Raw genomic sequence first — 17,203 nt, 5'->3', positions numbered from 1 at the left:
ACTGAGAGCACACTGCATTGTCAGAGAGGCAGCACTGAGAGCACACTGCATTGTCAGAGAGGCAGCACTGACAGCACACTGCATTGTCGGAGAGGCAGCATTGAGGGCAGACTGCATTGTCAGAGAGGCAGGACTGAGGGCAGACTGCATTGTCAGAGAGGCAGTACTGAGAGCACACTGCATTGTCAGAGAGGCAGCATTGAGGGCAGACTGCATTGTCAGAGAGGCAGCACTGAGGGCACATTGCATTGTTAGAGAGGCAGTACTGAGAGCACACTACATTGTCGGAGAGGCAGCATTGAGGGCAGACTGCATTGTCAGAGAGGCAGCACTGAGGGCACACTGCATTGTCAGAGAGGCAGCACTGAGAGCACACTGCATTGTCAGGGAGACAGCACTGAGGGCACACTTCATTGTCAGAGAGGCAGCACTGAGGGCACACTGCATTGTCAGAGAGGCAGTACTGAGAGCACACTTCATTGTCAGAGAGGCAGCACTGAGGGCACACTGCATTGTCAGAGAGGCAGTACTGAGGGCACACTGCATTATAGAACATAGAACAGTACAGCACAGAACAGGCCCTTCGGCCCTCAATGTTGTGCCGAGCCATGATCACCCTACTCAAACCCACGTATCCACCCTATACCCGTAACCCAACAACCCCCCCCCCTTAACCTTACTTTTCTTAGGACACTACGGGCAATTTAGCATGGCCAATCCACCTAACCCGCACATCTTTGGACTGTGGGAGGAAACCGGAGCACCCGGAGGAAACCCACGCACACAGGGGGCGGACGTGCAGACTCCACACAGACAGTGACCCAGCCGGGAATCGAACCTGGGACCCTGGAGCTGTGAAGCATTTATGCTAACCACCATGCTACTCTGCTGCATTGTCGGAGATGCAGCACTGAGAGCAGACTGCATTGTCAGAGAGGCAGCACTGAGGGCACACTGCATTGTCAGAGAGACAGCACTGAGGGCACACTGCATTGTCAGAGAGGCAGTACTGAGAGCACACTGCATTGTCAGAGAGGCAGCACTGAGAGCACACTGCATTGTCAGAGAGGCAGCACTGAGGGCTCACTGCATTGTCAGAGAGGCAGCACTGAGGGCACACTGCATTGTCAGAGGCATCACTGAGAGCAGACTGCATTGTCAGAGAGGCAGCACTGAGGGCACACTGCATTGTCAGAGAGGCAGCACTGAGGGCACACTGCATTGTCAGAGAGGCAGCACTGAGAGCACACTGCATTGTCAGAGAGGCAACACTGAGGGCTCACTGCATTGTGGGAGAGGCAGCACTGAGGGCTCACTGCATTGTCAGAGAGGCAGCACTGAGAGCACACTGCATTGTCAGAGGCAGCACTGAGGGCAGACTGCATTGTGGGAGAGACAGCACTGAGAGCACACTGCATTGTCAGAGAGGCAGCACTGAGGGCAGACTGCATTGTGGGAGAGGCAGCACTGAGAGCACACTGCATTGTCAGAGAGGCAGCACTGAGGGCACACTGCATTGTCAGGGAGACAGCACTGAGGGCACACCGCATTGTCGGAGAGGCAGCACTGAGGGCTCACTGCATTGTCAGAGGCAGCACTGAGAGCACACTGCATTGTCAGAGAGGCAGCATTGAGAGCACACTGCATTGTCAGGGAGACAGCACTGAGGGCTCACTGCATTGTCAGAGAGGCAGTACTGAGAGCACACTGCATTGTCAGGGAGACAGCACTGAGGGCAGACTGCATTGTCAGAGAGGCAGTACTGAGGACACACCATTGTCAGAGGCAGCACTGAGAGCACACTGCATTGTTAGAGAGGCAGCACTGAGAGCACACTGCATTGTCAGAGAGGCAGTACTGAGGATACACTGCATTGTCAAAGAGGCAGTACTGAGAGCACACTGCATTGTCAGAGGCAGCACTGAGAGCACACTGCATTGTCAGAGAGGCAGCACTGAGGGCAGACTGCACTGTCAGAGAGGCAGTACTGAGGGCAGACTGCATTGTCAGAGGCAGCACTGAGGACACACTGCATTGTCAGAGAGGCAGTACTGAGGGCAGACTGCATTGTCAGAGGCAGCACTGAGGGCAGACTGCATTGTCGGAGAGGCAGCATTGAGAGCACACTGCATTGTCAGAGAGGCAGTACTGAGAGCACACTGCATTGTCAGAGAGGCAGCACTGAGGGCACACTGCATTGTCAGAGAGGCAGCACTGAGAGCACACTGCATTGTCGGAGAGGCAGCAATGAGGGCACACTGCATTGTCAGAGAGGCAGTACTGAGAGCACACTGCATTGTCGGAGAGGCAGCACTGAGAGCACACTGCATTGTCAGAGAGGCAACACTGAGAGCACACTGCATTGTCAGAGAGGCAGTACTGAGGGCACACTGCATTGTCAGAGAGGCAGCACTGAGGGCACACTGCATTGTCAGAGAGGCAGTACTGAGGGCAGACTGCATTGTCAGAGAGGCAGTACTGAGGGCAGACTGCATTGTCAGAGAGGCAGTACTGAGGGCACACTGCATTGTCAGAGAGGCAGTACTGAGAGCACACTGCATTGTCAGAGAGGCAGCACTGAGAGCACACTGCATTGTCAGAGAGGCAGCACTGAGAGCACACTGCATTGTCAGAGAGGCAGCACTGAGAGCACACTGCATTGTCAGAGAGGCAGCACTGAGAGCACACTGCATTGTCAGAGAGGCAGCACTGAGAGCACACTGCATTGTCAGAGAGGCAGCACTGAGAGCACACTGCATTGTCAGAGGCAGCACTGAGAGCACACTGCATTGTCAGAGAGGCAGCACTGAGGGCACACTGCATTGTCAGAGAGGCAGCACTGAGGGCACACTGCATTGTCAGAGAGGCAGCACTGAGGGCACACTGCATTGTCAGAGAGGCAGCACTGAGAGCACACTGCATTGTCAGAGAGGCAGTACTGAGGGCACACTGCATTGTCAGAGAGGCAGCACTGAGGGCACACTGCATTGTCAGAGAGGCAGTACTGAGGGCAGACTGCATTGTCAGAGAGGCAGTACTGAGGGCAGACTGCATTGTCAGAGAGGCAGTACTGAGGGCACACTGCATTGTCAGAGAGGCAGTACTGAGAGCACACTGCATTGTCAGAGAGGCAGCACTGAGAGCACACTGCATTGTCAGAGAGGCAGCACTGAGAGCACACTGCATTGTCAGAGAGGCAGCACTGAGAGCACACTGCATTGTCAGAGAGGCAGCACTGAGAGCACACTGCATTGTCAGAGAGGCAGCACTGAGAGCACACTGCATTGTCAGAGAGGCAGCACTGAGAGCACACTGCATTGTCAGAGAGGCAGCACTGAGAGCACACTGCATTGTCAGAGAGGCAGCACTGAGGGCACACTGCATTGTCAGAGAGGCAGCACTGAGGGCACACTGCATTGTCGGAGAGGCAGTACTGAGAGCACACTGCATTATCAGAGAGGCAGCACAGAGCAGACTGCATTGTCAGAGAGGCAGCACTGAGAGCACACTGCATTGTCAGAGGCAGCACTGAGGGCTCACTGCATTGTGAGAGAGGCAGTACTGAGGACACACTGCATTGTCAGAGAGGCAGCACTGACAGCACAGTGCATTGTCAGAGAGGCAGCACTGAGAGCACACTGCATTGTCAGAGAGGCAGCACTGAGGGCACACTGCATTGTCAGAGAGGCAGCACTGAGGGCACACTGCATTGTCAGAGAGGCAGCACTGAGGGCACACTGCATTGTCAGAGAGGCAGTACTGAGAGCACACTGCATTGTCAGAGAGGCAGCACTGAGAGCACACTGCATTGTCAGAGAGGCAGTACTAAGGGCTCACTGCATTGTCAGAGAGGCAGCACTGAGGGCTCACTGCGTTGTCAGAGAGGCAGTACTGAGAGCAGACTGCATTGTCAGAGAGGCAGTACTGAGGGCAGACTGCATTGTCAGAGAGGCAGTACTGAGGGCACACTGCATTGTCAGAGGCAGTACTGAGGGCACACTGCATTGTCGGAGAGGCAGTACTGAGGGCACACTGCATTGTCAGAGAGGCAGCACAGAGGGCACACTGCATTGTCAGAGAGGCAGCACTGAGAGCCGACTGCATTGTCAGTGAGGCAGCACTGAGGGCACACTGCGTTGTGGGAGAGGCAGCACTGAGGACACCCTGCATTGTCAGAGAGGCAGTACTGAGGGCACACTGCATTGTCAGAGAGGCAGCACTGAGAGCACACTGCATTGTCAGAGAGGCAGCACTGAGGGCACACTGCATTGTGGGAGAGACAGCACTGAGAGCAGACTGCATTGTCAGAGAGGCAGCACTGAGGGCACACTGCATTGTGGGAGAGACAGCACTGAGGACACACTGCATTGTCAGAGAGGCAGCACTGAGGGCAGACTGCATTGTCAGAGGCAGCACTGAGAGCACACTGCATTGTCAGAGAGGCAGCACTGAGAGCACACTGCATTGTCAGAGGCAGCACTGAGGGCACACTGCATTGTCAGAGAGGCAGTACTGAGGGCACACTGCATTGTGGGAGAGACAGCACTGAGAGCACACTGCATTGTGGGAGAGACAGCACTGAGAGCAGACTGCATTGTCAGAGAGGCAGTACTGAGGGCAGACTGCATTGTCAGAGAGGCAGCACTGAGGGCACACTGCATTGTCAGAGAGGCAGCACTGAGAGCACACTGCATTGTCAGAGAGGCAGCACTGAGGGCACACTGCATTGTCAGAGAGGCAGCACTGAGGGCACACTGCATTGTGGGAGAGACAGCACTGAGAGAACACTGCATTGTCAGAGAGGCAGCACTGAGAGCAGACTGCATTGTCAGAGGCAGCATCGAGAGCACACTGCATTGTCGGAGAGTCAATACTGAGAGCACACTGCATTTTCAGAGACGCAGCACTGAGAGCTCACTGCATTGTCAGAGACGCAGCACTGAGAGCTCACTGCGTTGTCAGAGAGGCAGTACTGAGGGCACACTGCATTGTCAGAGGCAGTACTGAGAGCACACTGCATTGTCAGAGAGGCAGTACTGAGGGCACACAGCATTGTCGGAGAGGCAGAACTGAGGGCTCACTGCATTGTCAGAGAGGCAGAACTGAGGACACACTGCATTGTCAGAGAGGCAGCACTGATGGCAGACTGCATTGTCAGAGGCAGCACTGAGAGCACACTGCATTGTCGGAGAGGCAGAACTGAGGGCTCACTGCATTGTCAGAGAGGCAGAACTGAGGACACACTGCATTGTCAGAGAGGCAGCACTGAGGGCACACTGCATTGTCAGAGGCAGCACTGAGAGCACACTGCATTGTCAGAGAGGCAGCACTGAGAGCACACTGCATTGTCAGAGAGGCAGCACTGAGGGCACACTGCATTGTCAGAGAGGCAGTACTGAGAGCACACTGCATTGTCAGAGAGGCAGCACTGAGGGCAGACTGCATTGTCGGAGAGGCAGAACTGAGGACACACTGCATTGTCAGAGAGGCAGCACTGAGAGCACACTGCATTGTCGGAGAGGCAGAACTGAGGACACACTGCATTGTCAGAGAGGCAGCACTGAGGGCAGACTGCATTGTCAGAGGCAGCACTGAGAGCACACTGCATTGTCAGAGAGGCAGCACTGAGAGCACACTGCATTGTCAGAGAGGCAGTACTGAGGGCAGACTGCATTGTCGGAGAGGCAGCACTGAGAGCACACTGCATTGTCAGAGAGGCAGTACTGAGGACACACTGCATTGTCAGAGAGGCAGCACTGAGGGCACACTGCATTGTCGGAGAGGCAGCACTGAGGGCACACTGCATTGTCAGAGAGGCAGCACTGAGGGCACACTGCATTGTCGGAGAGGCAGCACTGAGAGCACACTGCATTGTCAGAGAGGCAGTACTGAGGACACACTGCATTGTCAGAGAGGCAGCACTGAGGGCAGACTGCATTGTCAGAGAGGCAGCACTGAGGGCACACTGCATTGTCAGAGAGGCAGCACTGAGAGCTCACTGCATTGTCAGAGAGGCAGCACTGAGGGCAGACTGCATTGTCAGAGGCAGCACTGAGAGCACACTGCATTGTCAGAGAGGCAGCACTGAGGGCACACTGCATTGTTAGAGAGGCTGCACTGAGGGCACACTGCATTGTCAGAGAGGCAGCACTGAGAGCACACTGCATTGTCAGAGAGGCAGCATTGAGAGCACACTGCATTGTCAGAGAGGCAGTACTGAGAGCACACTGCATTGTCGGAGAGGCAGCACTGAGGGCACACTGCATTGTCAGAGAGGCAGTACTGAGAGCACACTGCATTGTCGGAGAGGCAGCACTGAGAGCACACTGCATTGTCAGAGAGGCAGTACTGAGGGCAGACTGCATTGTCAGAGAGGCAGTACTGAGGACACACTGCATTGTCAGAGGCAGCACTGAGAGCACACTGCATTGTCAGAGAGGCAGTACTGAGGACACACTGCATTGTCAGAGGCAGCACTGAGAGCACACTGCATTGTCAGAGAGGCAGGACTGAGGGCACACTGCATTGTCAGAGAGGCAGCACTGAGAGCACACTGCATTGTCAGAGAGGCAGTACTGAGAGCACACTGCATTGTCAGAGAGGCAGCACTGTGGGCAGACTGCATTGTCAGAGAGGCAGCACTGAGAGCACACTGCATTGTCGGAGAGGCAGTACTGAGGGCACACTGCATTGTCAGAGAGGCAGCACTGAGGGCACACTGCATTGTCAGAGGCAGCACTGTGAGCACACTGCATTGTCAGAGAGGCAGGACTGAGGGCACACTGCATTGTCAGAGAGGCAGCACTGAGAGCACACTGCATTGTCAGAGAGGCAGCACTGAGGGCACACTGCATTGTCAGTGAGGCAGTACTGAGGGCAGACTGCATTGTCAGAGAGGCAGTACTGAGGGCTCACTGTATTGTCAGAGAGGCAGTACTGAGGGCAGACTGCATTGTCAGAGAGGCAGTACTGAGGGCACACTGCATTGTCAGAGAGGCAGTACTGAGAGCACACTGCATTGTCAGAGAGGCAGCACTGAGAGCACACTGCATTGTCAGAGAGGCAGCACTGAGGGCACACTGCATTGTCAGAGAGGCAGCACTGAGGGCACACTGCATTGTCGGAGAGGCAGTACTGAGAGCACACTGCATTATCAGAGAGGCAGCACAGAGCAGACTGCATTGTCAGAGAGGCAGCACTGAGAGCACACTGCATTGTCAGAGGCAGCACTGAGGGCTCACTGCATTGTCAGAGAGGCAGTACTGAGGACACACTGCATTGTCAGAGAGGCAGCACTGACAGCACAGTGCATTGTCAGAGAGGCAGCACTGAGAGCACACTGCATTGTCAGAGAGGCAGTACTAAGGGCTCACTGCATTGTCAGAGAGGCAGCACTGAGAGCAGACTGCATTGTCAGAGAGGCAGCACTGAGAGCACACTGCATTGTCAGAGAGGCAGCACTGAGAGCACACTGCATTGTCAGAGAGGCAGTACTAAGGGCTCACTGCATTGTCAGAGAGGCAGCACTGAGGGCACACTGCATTGTCAGAGAGGCAGTACTGAGAGCACACTGCATTGTCAGAGAGGCAGTACTGAGGGCAGACTGCATTGTCAGAGAGGCAGTACTGAGGGCACACTGCATTGTCAGAGGCAGTACTGAGGGCACACTACATTGTCGGAGAGGCAGTACTGAGGGCACACTGCATTGTCAGAGAGGCAGCACTGAGGGCACACTGCATTTTCAGAGAGGCAGCACTGAGAGCTCACTGCATTGTCAGAGAGGCAGCACAGAGGGCAGACTGCATTGTCAGAGAGGCAGCACTGAGAGCCGACTGCATTGTCAGTGAGGCAGCACTGAGGGCACACTGCGTTGTGGGAGAGGCAGCACTGAGAGCACACTGCATTGTGGGAGAGGCAGCACTGAGGACACCCTGCATTGTCAGAGAGGCAGTACTGAGGGCACACTGCATTGTCAGAGAGGCAGCACTGAGAGCACACTGCATTGTCAGAGAGGCAGCACTGAGGGCTCACTGCATTGTCAGAGAGGCAGCACTGACAGCACCCTGCATTGTCAGAGAGGCAGCACTGAGAGCACACTGCATTGTGGGAGAGACAGCACTGAGGGCACACTGCATTGTCAGAGAGGCAGCACTGAGGGCACACTGCATTGTGGGAGAGACAGCACTGAGAGCACACTGCATTGTCAGAGAGGCAGCACTGAGGGCACACTGCATTGTGGGAGAGACAGCACTGAGAGAACACTGCATTGTCAGAGAGGCAGCACTGAGAGCAGACTGCATTGTCAGAGGCAGCACTGAGAGCACACTGCATTGTCGGAGAGTCAATACTGAGAGCACACTGCATTTTCAGAGACGCAGCACTGAGAGCTCACTGCATTGTCAGAGACGCAGCACTGAGAGCTCACTGCGTTGTCAGAGAGGCAGTACTGAGAGCACACTGCATTGTCAGAGAGGCAGTACTGAGGGCACACAGCATTGTCAGAGAGGCAGCACTGAGAGCACACTGCATTGTCGGAGAGGCAGAACTGAGGACACACTGCATTGTCAGAGAGGCAGCACTGAGGGCAGACTGCATTGTCAGAGAGGCAGCACTGAGAGCACACTGCATTGTCAGAGGCAGCACTGAGAGCACACTGCATTGTCAGAGAGGCAGCACTGAAGGCAGACTGCATTGTCAGAGAGGCAGCACTGAGAGCACACTGCATTGTCAGAGAGGCAGCACTGAGAGCACACTGCATTGTCAGAGAGGCAACACTGAGGGCAGACTGCATTGTCAGAGAGGCATCATTAAGAGCACACTGCATTGTCAGAGAGGCAGTACTGAGAGCACACTGCATTGTCAGAGAGGCAGCACTGAGAGCACACTGCATTGTCAGAGAGGCAGTACTGAGAGCACACTGCATTGTTAGAGAGGCTGCACTGAGGGCACACTGCATTGTCAGAGAGGCAGCACTGAGGGCACACTGCATTGTCAGAGAGGCAGCACTGAGAGCACACTGCATTGTCAGAGAGGCAGTACTGAGAGCACACTGCATTGTCAGAGAGGCAGCACTGAGAGCACACTGCATTGTCAGAGAGGCAGTACTGAGAGCACACTGCATTGTTAGAGAGGCTGCACTGAGGGCACACTGCATTGTCAGAGAGGCAGCACTGAGGGCACACTGCATTGTCAGAGAGGCAGCACTGAGAGCACACTGCATTGTCAGAGAGGCAGCACTGAGAGCAGACTGCATTGTCAGAGAGGCAGCACTGAGAGCAGACTACATTGTCAGAGAGGCAGTACTGAGGGCACACTGCATTGTCAGAGAGGCAGCACTGAGAGCACACTGCATTGTCAGAGAGGCAGCACTGAGAGCACACTGCATTGTCAGAGAGGCAGCATTGAGAGCACACTTCATTGTCAGAGAGGCAGTACTGAGAGCACACTGCATTGTCAGAGAGGCAGCACTGAGAGCACACTGCATTGTCAGAGAGGCAGCACTGAGGGCACACTGCACTGTCAGAGAGGCATCATTAAGAGCACACTGCATTGTTAGAGAGGCAGCACTGAGGACACACTGCATTGTTTTCAAATGGGCTGTGGAATTTCCAAAAGTACAAAAGAGACTACACTTTCAAGTTCTTCATTGTGAGTAAACACTTTGGCACAGCCAGTGGTAGTGACAGGTACTATAGAAATGCAAGTTCTTTCTTTATGGATGTCATGGGATCTCAGCGATATTCTGATTTTGGCAAGTGGCATTCCTCCACAATAAGTTAATTCTTATGCATTTCCATTAACTTTACAACCCTCAATTTCAGGACATTACTTGGAAGGAACAAAATAACTGCATAGAACAATGGAAAATATGCAAACGCCAATGGCAGAATTCAACAGGGAAGATCGAGTTTACCCAAACATTGTCTATTTCTTACATGTATTTAGCAGGGACTCTTCCTAAGAGTAAAAGTAAGTACACCAAATTCTATAGAAATGCAAGTTCATTTGGGGAAGTTTATTTTCCGCACACAATTGTTTTGTAGGCTTTATTTAATCTAACGTAAAGCGCAACCAGAACGCAGCCCACATTTCTCCATACCCCTTGCTTCTACCATCTGTAAATTGCATAATCCAGTGTGCAGAGGTCAATCGCCTATCTACTCCCCATTGAATTCCTGTCTCCCGGACGATTGAATTTAGGCCCCTTCCCTCCTCCTCTTTTAAAAATTTTAAAAATTAATTCTCATGATGTTGCCATTATCTGCAAGGCTAGATTTTAATCTTTCATCTCTGTGGCACCGCTCAGCGTTTCATTCGGCCACTTCAACCCAATCAGGTTGGTGTGGGACTGGAGTCACCCAGTGGCCGAGACCAGGGAAGGACGGCAGGTTTCCTCCCCTGAAGCATTGAATTTATTGGATTAGCTTCATGGTGACTTTTACTGATCCCAGCCTTTAATTTCCATTGACTGAATTCAAATTTCCATTGACTGAATTCAAATTTCCATTGACTGAATTCAAATTCTCAAATTGGGATTTGAACTCTCGTTCTCTGGAATACTAGTCCACGTTCTGGATTACTAGTTTTTTATTATTCATTTACGGGATGGAACAGTGGTTAGCACGGTTGCTTCACAGCTCCAGCGTCCCAGGTTCGATTCCGGCTTGGGTCACTGTCTGTGCGGAGTCTGCACGTTCTCCCCATGTCTGCGTGGGTTTCCTCTGGGTGCTCTGGTTAGGCCTGCATTTATTGCCCATCCCTAGTTGCCTTGGTGGCGATGAGCTGCCTTCTTTTACGTGTAGGTACGCCCACTGTGCTGTTAGGGATGGAGTTCCAGGATGTTGCCCCAGCGACAGTGAAGGAATGGCGATATATTTCCAAGTCAGGGTGGTGTGTGACTTTGAGGGGAACCTCCAGGTGGTGGGGTTCCCAGGTATCTGCTGCTCTTGTCCTTCTAGATGGTTGTGGTCGTGGGTTTGGAAGGTGCTGCCTAAGGAACCTTGGGTGAGTTACTGCAGTGCATTTTGTAGATGGTATACATGGTTGCCACTGTTCGTCGGTGGTGGAGAGATTGAATGTCTATAACCCCTATACTTCCAGATGTAACATAAAATAAAAATTAGAAGGGCTGGAAAAACTCTGCTGGTTTGGTGGCATCTGTGGAGAGCACGTTGGAACAGTGGTTAGCACGGTTGCTTCACAGCTCCAGCGACCCAGGTTCGATTCCGCTTGGGTCACTGTCTGTGCGGAGTCTGCACGTTCTCCCCATGTCTGCGTGGGTTTCCCCTGGGTGCTCCGGTTTCCTCCCACACTCCAAAGATGTTCAGGTTAGGTGGATTGGCCATGATAAATGGCCCTTAGTGTCCAAAAAGGTTAAGTGGGGTTACTGGGTTACAGGGATAAGGTGAAGGTGTGGGCCTAAGTGGGGTGCTCTTTCCAAGGGCTGGTGCAGACTCGATGGGCCAAGTGGCCTCCTTCTGCACTGTAAATTCTATGAACACTCTACGAGAGAGAAGGGGATGCAGTGGTGTAGTGGTATTGTCACTAATACTCCAGAGATCTGAGGACGTGGGTTCAAACCCCACCATGAAATTTGAGTTCAATAAAAATCTGAAATGAAACGTCTCGAGATGACCATGAAACGATTGTTGTAAAAACTCATGTGGGGAAGGAAATCTGCTGTCCTCACCTGGTCTGGTCTACATGTGAGTCCAGAACCACAGCAATGTGGTTGACTTGCAATGCCCCCTGAAATGGGGGGGGGCAATTAGGGATGGGCAATATGCTGGCCTGACCAGGAGGCCCACATCCTATAAATAATTTTTTTAAAAAGAGTTAATGTTTCGAGTCCAATATGACTCTTCTAGTGTACCATATCCTGTATACAACCCCTTCAGACTATGTCTCTGTATACATACTCTAGTCCTGAAGCTTTAATCTGTTTCTTGTTTCCAGCTCTTTCATGTCGATAGTTTTTGCCTCTTTTAGAAACAATTTATGAAACTGGAGTGGGGATAGAGTATTGTACTATTATTGGGACATTCAGTCTGTTCATTTCTTAGACCATCAACCAATGGTTCTGACTATTCCAATATTTGAAAAGAATGTGCAAGGTTACAGGGATAAGACAGAGGAGTGGGACTGGGAAGAATGTTCTTTCAGCAAACCAGTGCAGACACGATGGGCCAAATGGCCTCTTCCGCACTGTAGAGACTCGTCGTGGGAGAATAGCGGAGGGCCTTCCCGACTTTTTTGACGCCCTCCCGCTATTATCCCCCCCCCCCGCCGAAATCCCGACACGAATCGCTGCCGCCGTTTTTTTTACGGCCGGCAGCGATTCACAGCTGTTAGAAGGGCCGAAGTCCCAGCCCTTTACGACCTTTTACGAACGGCAAACACACCTGGTCCTGCCGGTCGTAAAACGTCGTGACCACCTGGAAAAAAATAACCATGGCACCGATTGGCACGGCAGTACCACGGCCGTGCAAGGGTGCCATGGGCCCGCGATCGGTGCCCCACCGATCGCGGGCAGCGGGCCCGATGCCCGCGCACTATTTGTCCTTCCGCCGCCCCGCAGTATCAATACGCGGGGGCTGGCTGAGGGGCAACCCGGACCGCGCATGCGCGGGTTTTCGCGCAAAAACGCGATGGACGTCACCGCGCATACGCGGGTGGATTCTTCCCACCTGAGCATGCGCCGGCTGACGTCATATACTCTCCTTTTTTTTTATTTTAAATAAATTTAGAGCAGCCAATTATTTTTCTTTTCCAATTAAGGGGCAATTTAGAGTGGCCAATCCACCTAATCAGCACATCTTTGGGTTGTGGGGGTGACCCAGGGCTGGGATTCGAATCCGGGTCCTCAGCACCACAGTCCCAGTGCTAACCACTGCGCCACACGCCGCACCCCCCCCCCCCCACTCTGTTACTCTCCTGACCAACTTCCCATCTTCCATCTACATCAACCTGAGCTCTTCCCAGACCTTAAATCCTAACTCCCATTCAACCCTGTGCTCACTGACCTCCATTGGCTCTTGGCTTGGCAATGCCTTCATTTTTAAAATTCTCATTTCTGCTTGCAAATCCCCCCCATGGCCTCACCTACCCCTATCTCTGTAGTCTCCTCCAGCGGCACAATCCTTTGAGATATCTGAACTTCTCGAATTCTGGGTGCATTTCCAGCCCCAGTTTTCACCACTCCTCCATTGGCGGCCATGTCTAAGGAGCTAAGTTCTGAGATGCAGAAGTAGAAAGGGGTAAGTGCCGTGGAGGGAGTTGAACTCTAGGATGATATTTTAATATTGAGGCATTGTTGGATGTGAAGCCAATTGTAATAGGCGAACACAGGAATGATGAGGGAAGAGGCCTTGGTACATGTGGGAAGTGGGTGGTAGAACTTTGGACGAGTTGAAGCCAAGGTGCTCAGAATATAAATATCTCACTATCTCTTTGTTGGGTTATGGGGATAGGGTGGAAGTGAGGGCTCAAGAGGGTCGGTGCAGACTCGATGGGCCGAATGGCCTCCTTCTGCACTGTATGCTCTATGTTCTTCAACATTTCATGCCATGCAGGAAATATTAGAGCTGATTTTGCTGGAGAGGGGCCTCTCATGGTGTTCCCTGTTAGTTTGAATTTTTCACTCATCCTTAATCTTTATGTGTTTTAGCCCCATACCTTGCTGGGAATGTGAGCTGATAACATTGCAGTGAGGGCAACAGGACACCTGACAACTCAGGGAACAATGGGGCCCACAGTTTATCACCATAGCCATGAGATTTAAGGATCAAGAGACATCAAATTGATTGCGAGGGAAAAAGAGACTGAGGAAAAGCAATAAAAAAAAATAAAGAATTGAAATTTAATATTTTGAAGGTCTCTAAACGGTTTCATACTCGCAGGATGAGATTGAACAGTTTAAATTGCTCCCCTACAGCTAGGATAAGGAAAATGGTGCTCCAAAGGGAGTTGGGGGGGGGGGGGTTTGGCCCTTCCGAACTTGCTTTACTATTACTGGGCAGTGAATGCAGAGAAGGTGCGGGGCTGGAGTAGGGAGATGGAGGCCTTATGGGTACAGATGGAGGTAGGTTCATGTAAGGGGTTGGGGTTGCGGGTGCTGGGAACGGTGCTGCTACTGTTTGTCCCCGGGAAGTATGCGGGGAGTCCTGTGGTGGTAGCTGTGCTGAAGGTTTGGAGGCAATTCCGTCAGCACTTTAAGTTGAGGGCAGGCTCGAGTGTAATGCCGATAAGAGGGAACCATGGGTTTGAGCCAGGAAGGATGGATGTGAGGTTCCAGGAATGGGAGGAGAGAGGGGTGAAGGAGATGAAAGATTGGTTTTTGGACAGGCGGTTCGCAGGCTTGGAGAAGTTGGGGCAAGAAATGCCTTCCCAAACTTTCCTGTGGCACCGTCCTCTTCGTTGCTGGAGGAGGTGCTTTCGGTGATGGGGCTGGAGGGTGGGGTCGTTTCGGTGATTTACGGTAGGATCATGGAGAAGGATAATGTGTCTATGGAAGGGATTAAGACCAAGTGGGAGGAGGAGCTGGGGATGGCATTGGAAGAGGGATTATGGTTTTAGGTGCTGCGGAGGTTGGGGTTGATTGAATTAAAAGTGATACACATTATGCACTTAAGGAAGGCGAGGATGAGCCAGTTGATTGAGGGGGTGGAGGATAGCTGTGAACGGTGCAGGGGCGCAGCCAATATTCATTAGACCTGGTCCTGCCCAAAGTTGGAGACATTTTTGGGGTTGTTTTTTAGCGCCATGTCAGAGGTCCTACATATAGATTTGGAGTCTGATCCCCTGGAGGCCATATTCAGGATGTCACATCTGCCGGTGGTACAGATGAGTGCGGGGATAGATGTCTTAGCCTTCGCCACGTTGATCACTCGCAGGCGGGTCCTGTTGGGCTGGAGGTCAGCTTCTCTACCCTGTGCTTCGGTGTGGTGGGGGGGATCTAATGGAGTTCCTGTATTTGGAGAAGGTGAAATTTCCTCTGAGAGGGACAGATGAGGGGCTCCACCAGAGATGGAGTTTGTTTATCTTACACTCTTGAGGATCTGTTTGCCGTCAAGAGGTGGGGGGGGGGGGGGGGGGGGGGCACGGGAGTAGCATAGTTTGGGTGGGGGCAGGTATTTGTGTTTATTTTTTGTAAAAATGTTAAAATATTGAAAATTTGAATTAAAATATTTTAAAATTGTTCCCCTTCTGGACAAAAGAGATGGAATTGTAGAAAGGCAAATCTCCTTGTTAAAAGAGTCCTTACACTATTAAATACCAGCCTAACCTAGCTGTAGCATGTTTAATGCATAATTAATAGATAATTTAATGAAACGCACGGGGCAGATGGAAGGCTAACAGCAGGGCAGCATAAATCACCCAGCAATGTGTGGCAACTCACAATGCATTGTGTATCGCTCCCTTGTCTGATGTTGTTGGGCAATTTACACCATAATAACAGTGAGATCCTTTAAACTCTTATTTTCCCAGCAGGCTCTCCCCAATGTGTTTTCTTTCTTAGGTTTCTAAACGAGTGTGTTGTGTTTTCTAATTTTCAAACAATCTGAAACATGTTATTTTGTTTTGGCCCCTCAAGAATACTTGACAATTGGGATCTCCACGGTCAAACGGATGAGAGGAAACTATCTAATGGACACAATCCAGTCCATTTTTGAGAAGTCGAGCTTCAGAGAGCTGGAGTAGATGCCGTGGTGGTGATTTACCTTGCTGATCTTGATGTGCCTGGAGCTTAAAGACTGCTGCAGAAATCAAAGCCAGGTTTGCATCACACATTGATGCAGGACGCCTGCTTATTATTCAATGTCCAAGACACATTTACCCAACACTGGAGGGTCTCAAAAGGAATTACAATGATCCTACGGAGAGAGTTCAGTTCAGGTCAAAGCAGAATGTGGACTATGCTTTCCTGGTGAACTTTTGTTCTGACCTATCCGATTATTACTTGATGTTGGAGGACGATGTTTTGTGTGCTCAAAACTTCCTCTCCTCCATACAGACGTTTATTGCCTTGGCTATGGGCTCATCATGGACAACTCTAACCTTCTCAAAGCTGGGCTACATTGGGAAGCTGTACCACAGCATCGACCTCCCCAAGCTGGCCAGGTTCCTGCTGATGTTTTACGATGAAATGCCTTGCGACTGGCTCCTGGCGCATTTCCACAAGGTCAAGGCACAATCCAGTGAGATCAGGTTTAGGCCATCCCTCTTCCAACACATGGGCACCTACTCATCGTTTAAAGGGAGGCGCAACAGTCTGAAGGATGATGAATTCCAGGAGAATGTGGGTGGCTTGCCTAACAACCCCCCTGCGTTGCTTTTCACAGATATCCCAATGTACAATACGCATTTGCCTGTCATGGTTTACAAGTTTGGAGTTGGTCAATTCTGGGGCAAGTCCCCAAAGGAGGGAAACTACTTTCTCATTGTCTTTAAGCACCCGGTTAAAGTTATAAAATCTACATTTGGACTGGATCTCCTGAACACAAAGGTGATTTTCTCCATTCTGGAGTCGTGCAGGTGGGCAGAGACGTAGTATCAGAAAACAATAACCAGAACTGCAAATTTTACAGAGAACTTGGTGCCTTCAATGCAGGAAAGTTTGAAATGGAGAATGTTACAACCCAGATCTCTGAACCAATTGATTGTGTACGAGTGGTGGTGTCAGAACATCAGGTCGAATGGCTTATCATTTCTAAGGTGAATATTTGGATTGAAAAGGGGAAATGAGGGGCGATATTCTCCCTTCTGACGGCAGAGTGTTGACGCCGTTGTAAAAACCGGAGAGTTTAACGACGGCGTCATCGGACCGCTAAGTGTAGCGATCCTCTGCCGCACAGGGGGCCAGCACGGCACTGGAGCGACTCACGCCACTCCAGCTGCCTATACCGGCATCAAACGCACGCCGTGGGTCTGCGCATGTGTGCTGCGACAGGCGCGAACTCGCGTGTGCGCGGTAGCTTCCTTCTCCGCTTCGTCCCCGACGCAACATGGCGTAGGGCTACAGGAGCCGGCGCGGAATAAAAGAGATCCCTACCAGGAGTGGCCGGCCAGCCGATTGAGGGCCAGGCCATGGTGGAGGCTCCCCCTGCGGTCTGATCCCCCCTCCCTCCCCACCAGGCCGCCCCCCGCAGGATGGACACCGAGGTCCCGCTGAGTAAGACCACATGTCAATGGCGTCGGCGGGACT

General features: G+C 51.9%; 1 protein-coding gene across 1 annotated transcript in view; it reads left to right on the top strand.

Annotated features, from left to right (window-relative positions):
• Nucleotides 1-16,772, top strand: part of LOC119971010 (alpha-1,6-mannosyl-glycoprotein 4-beta-N-acetylglucosaminyltransferase-like) — an 80,750-nt gene extending 63,978 nt beyond the window's left edge. The window contains 5 exon segments of the mRNA XM_038806127.1: nucleotides 9,822-9,969; nucleotides 15,593-15,696; nucleotides 15,699-15,732; nucleotides 15,735-16,463; nucleotides 16,466-16,772. Of these exon segments, the coding sequence (XP_038662055.1) occupies nucleotides 9,822-9,969; nucleotides 15,593-15,696; nucleotides 15,699-15,732; nucleotides 15,735-16,463; nucleotides 16,466-16,743 (1,293 nt within the window). The 3' untranslated portion in view covers nucleotides 16,744-16,772.
• The last annotated feature ends 431 nt before the right edge of the window (nucleotides 16,773-17,203 follow it).

This window comes from Scyliorhinus canicula, chromosome 9 (genome assembly GCF_902713615.1).
Source record: "Scyliorhinus canicula chromosome 9, sScyCan1.1, whole genome shotgun sequence".
Taxonomy (NCBI): domain Eukaryota; kingdom Metazoa; phylum Chordata; class Chondrichthyes; order Carcharhiniformes; family Scyliorhinidae; genus Scyliorhinus; species Scyliorhinus canicula.
Note: the sequence above shows the minus strand (reverse complement) of the source record. Positions and strands in the feature narration are given on the sequence as shown.